The sequence below is a fragment of the Bubalus bubalis genome, chromosome 11, assembly GCF_019923935.1.
Source record: "Bubalus bubalis isolate 160015118507 breed Murrah chromosome 11, NDDB_SH_1, whole genome shotgun sequence".
Taxonomy (NCBI): Eukaryota; Metazoa; Chordata; class Mammalia; order Artiodactyla; family Bovidae; genus Bubalus; species Bubalus bubalis.
Window position 1 is genome coordinate 1,108,592 of NC_059167.1, and position 14,290 is coordinate 1,122,881.

Below are 14,290 nucleotides of genomic sequence, written 5' to 3' on the forward strand. Positions count from 1 at the left end.
CAGAGGAGCCTGGCGGGCTACAGTCCATGGGGTCACAAAGAGTGAGACCCGACTGAGCAACTGAGCACTTTCCTTCTCTGTTAAATGGGATACTAGCACTCGCCTTCCTGAGCTGCGGCGGGGGTGAAATGGATCAGCTTTCTAACCTCCTGCACGGTGACCCTGGCCCCAGAGAACTCAGCCCCTTGTTCTGGTGGGAGGAGAGGAGTTTTTCACCATCTTTTAGGGGTTGAAGGGCATGACCCTGTCTTCACGTCAAGCAGCATCTGCTGTAGCTGTCTCTTTCCTCTTTTGCTCCCACCTGGGGTGAAGCCTCCGCTTCTTCTCCTGCCTCTCAGCTCCCCCAGGGATGTCTCCCTGCTCACAGCTGCTGGAGCCCTGGAAATGCCTAGATCCATGCGCTTCAGCGCTGGTTTCGGAGTCTGGGCGTGTGCAGGAACGTCTCTGGGTCCGTCTTTGGCATCCCTTCTGTTGCCAAGGGGGTCGGGTGGGGGTGAGGGATTTTTAGTCCAGGCTTTCGTCAGCCACCCATCCACTCTGGTGGACACTGATATCCTTGATGTCGGTGAAGAAAACCCAGAAGCAGGACCTGGGGGAAACTTCTAGCAGGATGTCCTCCCTAGGTCTTTAGGCTCATTGCTTAGAAGGAAGGGATTCCACATGCACCAGAGATGAAACGCCAAGGATCACCGGGTTTCCAACCCTTGGGCTCTGGGAAGGTGGAGACTGGGAGCCTGCTCGGGGGCCGGGCACTGCAGACCCCTGCTCTTACAGACCTGCTGACCAGGTAGCTGTGCAGGCGCACAGGGGCTCCAGGCTGAGCGCTGGGTGAGGAGGCTGCCAGGGGCCTCCCGAGGCTTCAGCGGCCTGCTCGGGAGAGGCTGGGACCCGAGTCTGAGGGCGCCCCCCACCCAGCTAGCCATCAGGTGTGGGCTTCGGGCTTCAGGAAGCTCCGGGAGCTCTTCTGCTCCATAGCCCCCCTGGCTCGGTTCCCAGGACCCCAGCCCTGTTGCCCGCGCCCCAGTTCCTCGCCCCGGTCGCTCCTGCCAGCCGCTCACGGTCACCAGGCCCCCTCTCCTCCCGTCTGCGCCCTCCCTCCCCTTCCTCAGCGGCTCGGTGTTTACAGAACACCTGTCTCTTAAGGTACACCTCTGCAGCTATGGTTTTCTCCTGAGCCTTTCAGAACGTCCTCGAGTCATCCGGAAGGCCTGTGGCCCCTGGGCCGTGTCGGCGCTGCCTCTAACTGCGCCTAGACCCCTGCTGTCTGACGGTGGACGTGGCCTTGGCTCTCGGGAGAAACGCGCTCCGTCCCTTCTCCGTGTCTCCAGGAGACCTGAGTCTCTTGCCAGGTGTCCGCCTCCCCGGGGAGGGCGGGTGACCCAAGCTGATGATCAGAGGGTCTGTTTCTGCAAGGAAGCTTGGACACACAGGCACCGAGCCTGGGGCCCGGCCTTGCCAGGAGGTCCGTCTTGAAGAGACCCATGATTGAAATGCCAACTTACATCCTTCCAGACAAAGCAGAAACTGCCTGCTTGGCCCGCGGGGGAGCCTGTGGGTACCAGGCTCTGTCCTTCCTCATAAACAGAAGCGCGAAGCAGGCCTGTGGTGGAAAGCAACCCTCCCCTTAGGGACCAGAGTCCCCACAGGTTCCCTCTGATCCCCCGTGTTGGGGCCACAGGCATCCGGACAGACGCAGGAGGCTGCAACCACAGTGCCAGCAAGCCGTCCCCGCGGGGATCTCTCAGAACAAACCAGAAGCACAACCTGCTTCTTCCTGAGGACAGACACGCGTTTTTTCCAGGCCTGTCAAAGCCAGGCAGGTCAGTGGGGTTATAATTGGCTCTCTAATTAGAGCTCCCACGCGCTGCTGGATCTTGCTACCTGCCGCTGGGTGTCTCACCCAGAGGGATGGATCAGCCTCTGCCTCTGGGACGGTTGACACTGCAAACCCCCTTCCTCCTGCTGACTCTGCCCCTGCCCCCAGCACCCACCACGGCTGCAGCAGGGGGCGTCCCAGCTCACAGGGACTGCCGGCATTAGCAGGCCAGGCTCAGGAGGCCGGGTGCCCAGGGAGCCTTTGGAGGCTGAAGGGGAGAAGACAGAGGCATGGGGGCGTTCCGAGGGCATTTCACTGATACCCTCAGCTTGCCTAGGGCTTCCCCGGCAGCTCAGCAGTAAAGAACCTGCCTGCAGCAGGACGCACAAGTTCAATCCCCAGGTCAGGAAGATGCCCTGGAGGAGGGCATGGCAACCGCTCCAGTGTTCTTGCCTGGAGAGTCCCATGGACAGAGGAGCCTGAGGGGCTATGGTCCATGGGGTCACAAAGAGTCAGACACGACTGAGTGACTTAGCGTAAGCTTTGTGGAGTCACATCGCCTGATGAGGGGAGAAGACAGGCCGCTTCTCCCCTTCCGCCCTCAGCCCTGGAGACAGCAGCATCCTGGGGCTGACCCGCCCCAGCCCTGCAGAGACATCCCGTGAAATCAGCCCCAGAGGGGACGTTCATACCACGGAAGGTGGTGAACGCTGTGAACAGGGCATTTTCCTTCTGGAGGCCAGTCTGCTGCACACTGTGGCCTGGGGTCAGACGACTTAGGAGGGAGGGAGGCAGGGGACAGGCGAGCAGGGGGCATCCGCAAGGCAGAGCGCCCGGGGGCAGGCGGCCGTGCTCGGGGAGTGAAGTGGCGGGGTCACCTGGCCCCTCTGTGTGGAGATGGCCGGCAGGGGAGGCTCAGGGGGACATGTAGCACCATCCGGGGCTTGGGGGCGGGAGCCGAGGTGGTTGGCAGCGCTCACCCTTTAGAGCCAAGAAGACCCACTTTTGCGTTCTCGCTCTGCCGTCCACTGGCCACTCCTGCAACCCTGGATGGCAGTGTGGCCTCTGTCCTGCAGACATGAGACTCCCATTCTCACGAAACCTCTAGGGGAGCTCCCGCCTGGCAGCTGTTAGGATTCTGTCCCTTCCTTTGGCTCCAGGAAGCAGCTACAAGAACCGTGCAGCGTGCCCAGGCCCCCGGGGCCTGGCAAGGTAGATGTTGGATGTCCCAGGGTCCTGCCCTCTGGGAGACGGGGAGGGCTCCCTTCTCAGCAAAGCCTCCCAGACAGCAAGCAGGGGTCCCAGAGTGGCTGCGGGGGCTGAGAGCAGACCCCTGCTCCTTGGGCAGTGCTGCTGAGGGTGGGTCCCCCTGCTTGCGAGTGGCCGCCTCCGGGACCAGTGAGTCTTGCCTTCCCTGAGTCCACGTGCGCGTCCCGTGGCCTGACCACAGGTGCCGTTTGCAGCGGCTGCCGCGACCCCTCTGACTCCCTCCCTCCATCCAGGTGACCCGTCCACCCTTGGGGCCCACTGGGGAGTTCCCCACAGGGGCTCGTGGCCTGCAGACTTCAAGGTGCTGGAATCGAAGTCCATGGAAGGGCAGGTGGCCAGCACCTCAGCTCAGCCCCGAGGGCCTCTCTGCAGGGGACGGCCACGTCCCTGCCCTTCCCACGGGAACGGGGAGTGGTGAGGAAGTGGCGCTGCCGGCTCTTCTCTGGGGCGGTCAGCGTGAGGGCTCGGCCATGTGGGGAGAGGAGGCCAGGCCGTCCGTCCCACGGGCTCTGCAGCCCCGAGGATCCAGGGGAAGCTGCTCCACATCCACTGCCAAGCTAGCCCCGAGGGCAGGGCAGGGTCCCCGCATCCCAGCAAACGGGCAGCGGGACCTCCCCCCGCAGACCCCCGCCCCACAGCCCCGGAGCCCCCACCTGCCTTCCTGCCTGGACTGTGTGCTGACTCCTCCTGTTATTTGTGGAAAAAGAATTTTCCAGGGTTTATCAGTTCCTGTCCTCCCTTCGTCAGAAAGTGTCTTATCATTCCTGTTTGTTCCTGTGTAAAAGTGGAAAAATAGTTCATGCCCAGCCCTTGGCGGGGATGCAGCAGCCACTGGGCAAGATGACTGCGTCCCCCGACAGGTAGGGAATCGCCGCCCTCTGGGGGGGTCCTCGGCCAGCAGCCCTGCAGGACTGCCAGGAAATCCCCGGGCCCTGTGGCGTCCGTCGTGAGACTCCAACAGAGCCTGCCGGGCCCGACCTGGAGGCCCTGCACGCCCCCACTGCGCCCTCCCTGCCCCGCCGCTCCCAGACGTGCGTGCAAGGTGCCCGCCCTCCTCGGGGAGCGGGTGATGCCCATGCCCAGCGTCCACCCAGCACCGACGTGTCCTGACTGCCTTTCGGACGAGCAGCGTTTACCGAGTGCCCACTGGGTCCCAGGGCCACAGGTCCCAGGGGACTGAGACGGGCATCCCCAGGGTCTCCCAGACTCAGAGAGAGACCCCTTCTCTCTCCCACCCACGCTGGGCCTCGCAGTGGAAGGGGCCACGCCTCCGGGGCCGCTCTCCCGTTTGTGTCCGTCTTACTGCTGGAGGGCCCCCACCCACGAGGGCCTCCCCCCAGGAGGCCCCCCCAGGCAGCCCTTCCCAGCCCCCTTCCTGGCCCTCCGTAGGCACTCTGCCCTACTGACGGCAAGAAGAGTCCTCCCTGCTGTGTTTTCTGCTTGTTTCTCCAATTAAAGTTTAAGCCCTGAAAGAACAGATACGCACCAGGTATGTAGCTCACTTCAGTCAGTTCAGTTGCTCAGTCGTGTCCGACTCTTTGCAACCCCGTGGACTGCAGCACGCTAAGCCTCCCTGTCCATCACCAACTCACAGAGTTCACCCAAACTCATGTCCATCCAGTCGGTGATGCCATCCAGCCATCTCATCCTCTGTCGTCCCCGTCTCCTCCTGTCCTCAATCTTTCTCAGCCTCAGGGTCTTTTCAAATGAGTCAGTTCTTCCCATCAGGCGGCCAAAGTATTGGAGTTTCAGCTTCAGCATCAGTCCTTCCAATGAACACCCAGGACTGGTCTCCTTTAGGATGGACTGGTTGGATCTCCTTGCAGTCCAAGGGACTCTCAAAAGTCTTCTCTAACACCACAGTTCAAAAGCATCAATTCTTAGGTGCTCAGCTTTCTTTATAGTCCAACTCTCACATCCATACATGACCACTGGAAAAACCATAGCCTTAACTAGATGGACCTTTGTTGTCCAAGTAATGTCTCTGCTTTTTAATATGCTGTCTAGGTTGGTCATAGCTTTTCTTCCAAGGAGCAAGCATCTTTGAATTTCATGGCTGCAGTCACCATCTGCAGTGATTTTGGAGCCCAAGAAAAGAAAATCTGTCACTGTTTCCATTGTTTCCCCATCTATTTGCCATGAAGTTTTGGGACCAGATGCCATGATCTTCATTTTTTGAATGTTGAGTTTTAAGCCAACTTTTTCACTCTCCTCTTTCACTTTCATCAAGAGGCTCTTTAGTTCTTCTTCACTGGTATGTAGCTGATGCTCCAAAAAATACTTGTTGGGTGGAAAATTTGACCAAATCCTCGAATTTTCATCTGGAGATCACCTCCTCCACCCCTTCATTTTCTAGGTCAGGAAAGAGGCTAGAGAGAAGGTTCTGCTTAAGCTGGACAGTTGGTGGTAGACGGCAGAGCTGGCCTGAGAGGACCTGCTCTCCACCACTGTGACGCTTCCCGGCCCAGGGGAGGCCAGGACTCCTTGCTGGAAATAACAGGACAGGCTTTGTTTTCATTGTCTTGGTAATAAATGTTCAGACCCAAATGTAGTGATGCTTCAAAGGTGTGACCCCCCACCCCTGTGTGAGGACAGGTTGAGACGGGGCCTGAGGGGGTGTGTCAGTGTTGTTGGGACGGGGTCCTGGCCTGGGACCACGGGATGGGGCTAGGGTCCCTAGGGCCCGCGCCGTCGGCTTCTCCCAGGAAGCCCGTCAGCTTAGCAGTGCAGTGTGTGTGTTGGTCACCATGTCCAACTCTTTGCGACCCCCTGGGCTGTAGCCTGCCAGGCTCCTCTGTCCATGGGATTCTCCATGTCCTCCTCCAGGGGATCTTCCTGACCCAGGGATCGAACCTGGGTCTCCTGCATCACAGGCAGGTTCTTTACCAGCTGAGCCACCAGGGCAGCCCAAGCAATGTGGTGGTCCCGTGTGAACTGTTTTCCTGACCACAGAGAGCCTCCACTCCGCTGGCTGGACTCTGGGGCCATGTCTCCCCCACCATCCCCACCCCACCAGCTGCTGGGGGGAGCCAGGTGGCTTCCTGGGCTGCTGTGCCCCCCGGGGGTCCCAGGGCCTGGGGTGCGGGGAGGGGAGAGGCCTGGCCTGGAGTGGACCCCGGGGGGGCAGGGCACCATCTTCCCAAGCACAGGCGGGCAGCGCCTCCCTCGGGGGTGATTAGCGCCGGCTCTCCACCACGGGCGCCTCGTGGGGAAGCGCCGACTTCAGGCCGCCCTGTGCTGGCGCGCCTCCTGACTCGTTGTTGGGGAAGGCCGGTAAAAATAAAGCAATAAGTCAACCTGGGAGATGTTTAAATAAGTCAGTGGGAGTCTCTTGGCCATTAGAGTGGAAAAGTGCGAGCGTGGGGAGCTGGTGGGGGCACTGAGGTCCTTGCGGGCACCGTGGTGCTCTCCTGAGGGCTGGCGGAGACTCAGGTCCTTCTCAGTGGCAACACCAGGGCACTTGTTTGCAATGGCAGATGGAGGGCAACGAGTCTGGAGATGGGCTGGAATGTTGCTGAGAGCTTTCTTGGGCCTCAGAGTGAGGAGAACACCCAGCATCCCCATGTCTTCTGAGCTGCACAGGCTGCCCTGAGCTGCCTTCTCGAGGATGTCCCTTGATAGCGCGTGGGGCTGGCTCGATCTGACATTTCTTTAATTAGGTCGGTGCGTCACGCTGAGCTTTGGCGATGTTGATGCTGGTGTTTCTGAGCATGAGCTCACTGAATTTATGAGTCCTTGTCTCAGGCTGCAGCTGATGATGAAATCGCCTGCCTGGACCCAGGATTTCCCATCACCTGGCCATCCCGGTCTCTGGGGGGCCCGCCATCCTCTGGGGGTCCTGCCACCCTCTGAGGGTCCCTCCCAGCTTCTGAGGGTCCCGCCATCCTCTGGAGGTCCCGCCCGGGCTCTGAGGGTCCCGCCGGCTCCAGTGCGGGACACCCAGACCTCGGGAAGCAGATAGTAATTCAAGTCCTGGGGCTCCGGGTGGAGGCTGCACTGGGTGTAATGAGACACAGCAGCCGCCTCTACGCTGGTTTTCAGGGAGGAAGCCGCTGTCTCCACATCTTCCTAGCGGAAGTCAGAGAGGCGCTCAGACCTCCTGACGGAGAGGTGGCGTCACGTCTCCATCGCTCTGGTAACTCCGCACTACGAAGGGCGAGTCTGAAGAGCTCGGGACAGCCGGGTTGCAGCGTGGGCTGGCAAGGGCTGCGGATGCCAGTGCGGCGTTTCTTCCGGGAAAGCTTACGGGTGGGAGGGTTGTTGAGAGGTTGGCCCGGGTGGTGCCAGGGTTACGTCGCAGGGAAGGGGGCTGGGCCCCCCGCCCCCGCCCCACCTCCCTCCTCTCCGCCGTCCCCATATCCGTCTCTCCATCCGTCCAGCAGACGCTCACCGAGGCCCTCAGGGGTGCTGGGCCGCCCCGGGCGCCGCACAGGCAGAGGCGAATCGGAGGCTCCCTGATCTGACCGGGCGCCGGCGGAGAGGGCACAGGGGCGGGCCATCGGCCAAGGGCCTCCGGGAGCCCCTGCCCCGTGGTCGCTCAGAACCACGGCGTTGACCACGGGACGGTTCAGCGAAGGCTACCGTCACTGAGTCCTCCCAGGCCTCATGCAGGCCTCGCTGCCCTCCCGTGTCTCAGTCCTTGTCCCCATGATGCAGGCAGAGCCCCTGGGACCGGAGCAAGCTGCCCGAGTCCGTGGTGGAGCTGGGCTCGTGGGCATGCGGGGAGCCGGGCCCGTGCTCCGACCTGCCTCCACCCTCTCGGGCTCCACACGCTCCGCTGCCCCTGGTGGGTCCCCCCAGCTCAGGCGCCCCCAGCAGTGGTGCCATAGGGTGGGTGTCCCGACACCCAGTGAACCCCCAAGCGAAGCGCTGGCTTGGCACTTGGGCAGAGCCCCGCGGTGACATCTAAAATCTCTAAGAGGCAGGACTTCTTCCCTGGGGGGCCCGTAGTTAAGACTGTGCTTGCAATGCAGGGGGCACCGTTGCGATCCCTGGTCGCCGGACGAAGATCCCACAGACCACGCGGTGCAGCCCCCAAAAAGGAAAAATAAATACATTAAAAATAAAAAAAGATCTCCAAGGGGCTTTTGTCCTGGGCATGGACAGAGGGGCTCCCCACAGCCAGGGCCCCTGCATGGCGCCCCCGCAAGCAGCCAGGGGCTCCGTCCCCGGGCAGCAGTCTCCACACGCATGTAAAAGCGTGAGTGAGGAAGACACTGATTGTCCTCAAACCCGCCAAGTCCCTTTTGTCTCTTTTGAAAGAACAGGTTTAATTTAATCCCTCACTTCCAGTGTGGTGCCTCACCAAGGTCTTCTTTGTACAAAACACCTGATTATAATAATTGCAAGCTTAGCAAGCTGTGTTCATTTGCGCCTGAAGAGAGGGACTGAGAGTCGCCTCCTCGAGGGCTCCTGTCTGCTCAGGAGGCCGGCCCCAGCGGGCCCTCATCTCCGGTGGCCCCAGAATCGGCAGGGCTGGCAGAGGCGCAGGCCGTTTGCACGTCTTTCCTCAGAGGAGGAGCGGGGGCCCAGCGTCAGGGCCGCAGCAACCACGTCTCAGCTCCGCCGCTCACCACAGCAGAGGCATCTCGGACAGGAGCCAGGCTTGTGGCCCTGGCGTGCAGACAGTAGAAGTGAAGTGCAGTCTTGCCGGCGGCTGAGGCAGACCCCAGGGCCGGGCACACAGCTTGGTCACGCTGGGGTTGTCACCGGGTCCCCAGCTTTGAGAGCAGGACAGCTTCTTGCCCACATCTGTGTCCACAGTGCATGGCTGGGGGTTGCACAGTCACTCACTGAGTTTTTGTGACTTTGATGGGGGGAGGGTGCTTGCTTGCTAAGGTAATAAAATATGTCAGTCATCAAATTCTGTCTCCTGCCCGGCTGAGGGCTGGAGGCGGGAGCTAAATGCCACTGGGTGAGTCAGTCAGTTCAGTTGCTCAGTCGTGTCTGACTCTTTGTGACCCCATGGACCACAGCACGCCAGGCCTCCCTGTCCATCACCAGCTCCCGGAGTTTACTCAAACTCATGTCCATTGAGTCACTGATGCCATCCAGCCATCTCATCCTCTATCATCCCCTTCTCCTCCCACCTTCACTCTTTCCCAGCATCAGGGTCTTTTCAAATGAGTCCGTTCTTTGCATTAGGTGGCCAAAGTATTGGGAGTTTCAGCTTTAGCATCAGTCCGCCCAATGAACCCCCAGGACTGATTTCCTTTAGGATTGATTGATTGGATCTCCTTGCAGTCCAAGGGACTCTCAAGAGTCTTCTCCAACACCACAGTTCAAAAGCATCAATTTTTCGGTGCTCAGCTAGCTTTATGGTCCAACTCTCACATACATACATGACTACTGGAGAAACCATAGCTTTGACTAGACAGACCTTTGTTGGCAAAGTAACGTCTCTGCTTTTTAATATGCCGCTGGGTAGAGCTGCCTAAGGGCTTCCCAGGCAGCACCAGTGGTAAAGAACCCACCTGCCAGTGCAGAGGACATGAGAGACGTGGGTTCGATCCCTGGATCAGAAAAATTCCCTGGAGAAGGGCCTGGCAATCCACTGCAGTACCCTTGCCTGGAGAATCCCGTGGACAGAGGAGCCTGGCAGGCTACAGTCCATGGGGTTGCAAAGAGTCAGACAGGACTGAAGTGACTTAGCACAAACACACGCATGCACAGTGCTGCCTAAGAGGTTGGTGTGGCCTGGACTTTGGGATTGTCAGGGCTTCAGGCAGATGGACTAGAGCTCCAGCAAGAGGGCCAGACGAGACTGACCAAGGTTGGGGAGGTGGAGGAGGGGTGGGCGCTGCGTCCTGCAGAAATACCTGGGCTGAGGGATCAGCCTGGATGAGCCAAGAGGCCTGTTCTGGGAGAAAGCAGGGCCTGGCTGGGGGTGAGCACAGCGGAGTGCCAGCCTCAGGGGTGAGGCCTTGATCTTCAGAGAAGAGAGGAAGCAGGACTTGAAGAACAAAGGGGGCATCAGGGACAGGGGCACGTGGAAGCCCCTCATGACACAGAGGGGCTCCGGGGGCGCTTTGGTCCCGATGGCCAGGCGTGTCCAGGTGCCAGCCCACCTCTGGCCACCCTGCCAGCAACGCTGGCCCCTAGCATTGACTCAGCCCCCGGCCGGAGCTTGCTCTGGTTGCCCTCACTCTGCCTGATTTCTGAGCCACCCTTGGCTCACTGGGGGACTGGGGAGAGGCCAATGTTTCATTCCCTCGCCAAGCGTGAGCTGGCAGCCCCTGGCAAGTCTGTGATACCTCCCCAAGCTGCCCCGGCTTTAGGAATTAATTCCACTAAACAGATTGCTCAGGAAGCTTCAAGGTCATCTGGAAATGGGAGCCTGTTCTTATGTTTGAAATATAAGTCCAGGGATGGGCTAGAAATTCCCAAGCTGGTAAGAACCCTAGAGAATCACAAGGCCCTTAGATGGCCAGCCCTGAGGACAGTGGGTCGGATTAGCCCACAGCTGGTTCCTGCAGGCATTTTGGGAGGGGTGCCCGTGCCCCTGCCCTGTGCCCCTGGAGCCTCCAAGGTCCAGCAGCTGCCACTTTCGAAACAAAATTACCAGCCAGTGGACTGGTGTCCTTGTCCCCACTCCAGTAGGGTGGGGTCAGAGCAGTGCTGCTGGGAGCAGTCACCTCCAGGCCCCGCTGGACCAAGGTCCCGGTGCTCCTGAGTCTCATCTCACAGGTCTGCTTTCTGACTAACAGGACCCCCAGTCCTTCGGCGTGTGCAGCCACCCTGAGCCTCAAGATGACCGCCGGCCTGTGGCCCCCAGAGAGAGGCAAGGAGCCCCCCAGTCCTTGAGCGAATATGCAGGGTGCTCCCGAACAGCAGAGAAAGGGGAGAAAGGCTGTGCCCTCGAGGGGAGCCACCCCATCACAGATGCAGGTGGAGGGGCTGGGAGGGACCCACAGCACAGCGGGCGCCCTTCTGCTCAGTTGGAGCTGGGCTGGTGCCCGGGGGCCAGTCTCTCATGCCAGTGGCAACAGCGAGCGCTGAGAAGCTGTCGGCTCCACCCTCCTGGGCCCTGTGACCTCGGGCAAGACACTGGGCCTTTCTGAGCCTGTCTGCTGTGCTGTGCTTGGCTGCTCAGTCGTGTCCGACCCCATGGATGTAGCCCACCAGGCTCCTCAGTCAGGGGATTCTCCAGGCAAGAATACTGGAGTTGGTAGCCTTTCCTTTCTCCAGTGGTCTTCCCAACCCAGGGCTCAAACCCAGGTCTCCCACGTTGCAGGCAGACTCTTTACTGTCTGAGCCCCCAGGGAGGCCCCTGTGATGTCATTAGATGTGATGATGTTACTAAGAAAGCAAACACATGCTATTCTCCTTGCAGTTTTCCCCTCCGAGAGGGGGACCTGACCCTGGGCTTACTGTCCTCTGGCCCGGGAGGACAGCCTCCCTCCACCTGAGCCCTCCTGCTCCTCCTCCTCACTCAGGAACCTGCCCCACCAGGACCAAGGCGCACTTGTTGCTGAGGCCACAGGTGTCCCGGCCGTCACCCTCTGACCACAGGCTCCCGGGTCAGCCTCACTGCCCCGAGTTGGGTGCTCAGAGGTGCCGACGGCTCTGGGCGGTCAGGGTGCGCTCTGGTCCTGAGAACTACCCAGGCACAGCCCTCGGGGCCTGGCTGCTGCCTGCCGAGGGCGCCCCTACCCGCTCCAGGAGCTCATCTCGGAGGCCGGAGCCCCCTGGAGTGTGGGCTCGGGCCGCAGCGGACCCTCGGGCAGCACAGCCCGGCTCTGCCCTCGGCCCCTGGTGAGGCGCAGCCTTGAGGAAACCGGGCGGCCTCAGCCCCGCCACACGCGAGGCACGGAGAGAACGTGCAGGGCTGAGGTCTGCAGGCCCGGAGGCCAGGCCGCGTTCCGGGCAGGAAGACGAGGCTTTGTCAGGCTTCTCCTTGCTCTGAGAGCGGTCGTGCGCGCACAGCCAGAGGGACTCACAAAGTGACCCTGAAGCTCGTCTGACCAGTGCAGGCCAAGGTGGCCCGCAACACCCTGAAAGCGGAGAGCGGCGAGGAGAGGCTCCGCCCCCGTTCAGCCCCGACGTGAAACGAGGCAACGCAGGGTTGGGGGGCGGGCTGTTCAGTCGCTGGAGACTGGGAAGCCTGGGTGTCTCCCCGTGAGAGGGTCCTTGAGTAAATGAGTGTCTGTCGGATGAAATCCAGACACACCGGTTGTGGAGACGCACAACCTGGAAACACGATTAGCGTGGAATATTTGGGGACCAACACGCGCGCTCTGATTGCAACTGAAGTGACAGCCGCGCGGGCGCCGAGCCCGCAGGGGCCGTGAGATCAGGGTGCCGCCAGGGTGGGGCTGTGAGCGACTGACATTTCTGTTCTGTTTGTTGTGACTTTTCTTGAGGTTAAAAAAAAGTAAAAGATGGCAAACCCCCCTCTGCGGGCGGTGTCGGCAGACAGACCGTGGCCGCCCCGCCCGGTGCGGTCCTGGGTGGACCTCTGGAAATGGCCCTTTCTGTTGCTGCTGTTCACAAATGGCTGAATGCCGCTGACTTCCGACGGCTCATGGTTTGAGTGATCCTTCTGACTCCCGCCCTGAGCGCAGGAAGAACTTGAACTTCCACTGTGCCCGGCCTGGTGGAGACACCTGCCTGCCTCCGAGGAACGTGCCGAAGCTCAGGGACAGCTCGGGGTCCAGAGCCTTGTCTCTCTGACTGACTGTCTGTCTCTCTGCCTCTGCAGGCCCTGATCCTCCACCAGCTGGGCCGCTACAGTCTGGCCGAGAAGATCCTGCGGGACGCGGTGCAGGTGAACTCCACGGCCCACGAGGTCTGGAACGGCCTGGGCGAGGTCCTGCAGGCTCAGGGCAACGACGCGGCGGCCACCGAGTGCTTCCTGACAGCCCTGGAGCTGGAGGCCAGCAGCCCCGCCGTGCCCTTCACCGTCATCCCGCGCGCGCTCTGAGCCGCCCTGCCCTGCCCTTCCCCGACATCCCCGCCCTCCCGCGCCGTGGCCTTCCCGTCATCCCCCGCGCCCCGCCCTTCCCGTCATCCCCCGCGCCCCGCCCTTCCCGTCATCCCCCGCGCCCTCTGAGCGGCCCCGCCTACCACCATCCCGCGCGCTCTGAGCCGCCCCGCCCTTCCCGTCATCCCCCGCGCCCCGCCCTTCCCGTCATCCCCCGCGCGCTCTGCGCGGCCCTGGCCTTCCCGCGCTCGGCGCACGGCCGCCTGCTGCGCGAGGCCCCGGAAGTGTGTGCCACCCAGCCGACCCCCAGTCATCACCCTCAACGTGCATTTCTGTTGCCGTTCCCGCCAGCCCGATGATAGTTCTCGAATCTACTGACGTGGTTCAACATGGATTACGTGCCATATTTTGTTAGTTGACATCTGAGTTTTAAGTAACATGATTATGGAATTAATCCGCAAATGTAGAAGAATGTATTCAAAGTTAAAATTCAGTGGCAGGGCAGATTATTTTTATCAAAGCTGTAAAGAAAACTACTCGCTCCCCCCCATCACCACTCCCGCTCTATCCTTGGCCCAGAAACCAAATGTGAATTTTCTGTTTCCCACCTCAGTAACTAGTCCAAGCCAGGACACCAGCTGACAATTTCTTGGTTTTGTTGTCGATAATTGTACCATGTGATAAATTACTGTCCTCACTTAGAACAAAGCCTAAGTCCAAGAATATTTATATTTTGCCAATATATGCCTGTTACAAGAGAAGGAAATATGAGTTATTTAAGTTTAACTTTTTTATGTGAATTCAGAGTTTATTTATCGATGGAAATATGTACAAAGAAGCTTCAAATGGAATATTTACCGACATTCCTTATACATTACAGACACTTGGCTAAATGGAAAGATGACGTTAATAATAAAATGATTTTTAAATGGACCCACAGCTTGTGTTTCTCATGAAAACCCACAGACCACAGAGAGCCTAATACTCAGTTCATAGAATAGGGAGCTTTTGATGCCTGGGGGCTTCCCTGGACGAGTCAGCCCTTGGAATGAGGAGGTCCGGCCCTGATGTTAGTGGGGCAATTCTCCTTTCCCGTGTTGCCTGAAATTGGAGCTTGTGACTCAGGCCTACCCAGTCAATATCTAACTGTTCCCTCCAACAGACGATCAGGAGTGAGCATGTGACCTGAAGTGGTCCAGTTAGGATGGGAGCTGCAAGGAAACGCTGTTCTTCTCTCACACTTGAACCTGAGTTGTGAGGCTAGAACGGCAGCAGCCCTCTTG

General features: G+C 59.9%; 1 protein-coding gene across 4 annotated transcripts in view; it reads left to right on the forward strand.

Moving 5' to 3' along the window:
- The window catches only part of TTC7B (tetratricopeptide repeat domain 7B), a 278,267-nt gene extending 264,327 nt beyond the window's left edge, over window positions 1-13,940 (forward strand). For all 4 annotated transcript variants that reach the window (XM_044924610.2, XM_045161998.1, XM_045161999.1 and 1 more), the window contains one exon: window positions 12,786-13,940. In XM_044924610.2, coding sequence (XP_044780545.1) covers window positions 12,786-13,007 — 222 coding nt within the window. In that variant the 3' untranslated portion in view covers window positions 13,008-13,940. The remainder of the gene's footprint in view (window positions 1-12,785) is intronic.
- The last annotated feature ends 350 nt before the right edge of the window (window positions 13,941-14,290 follow it).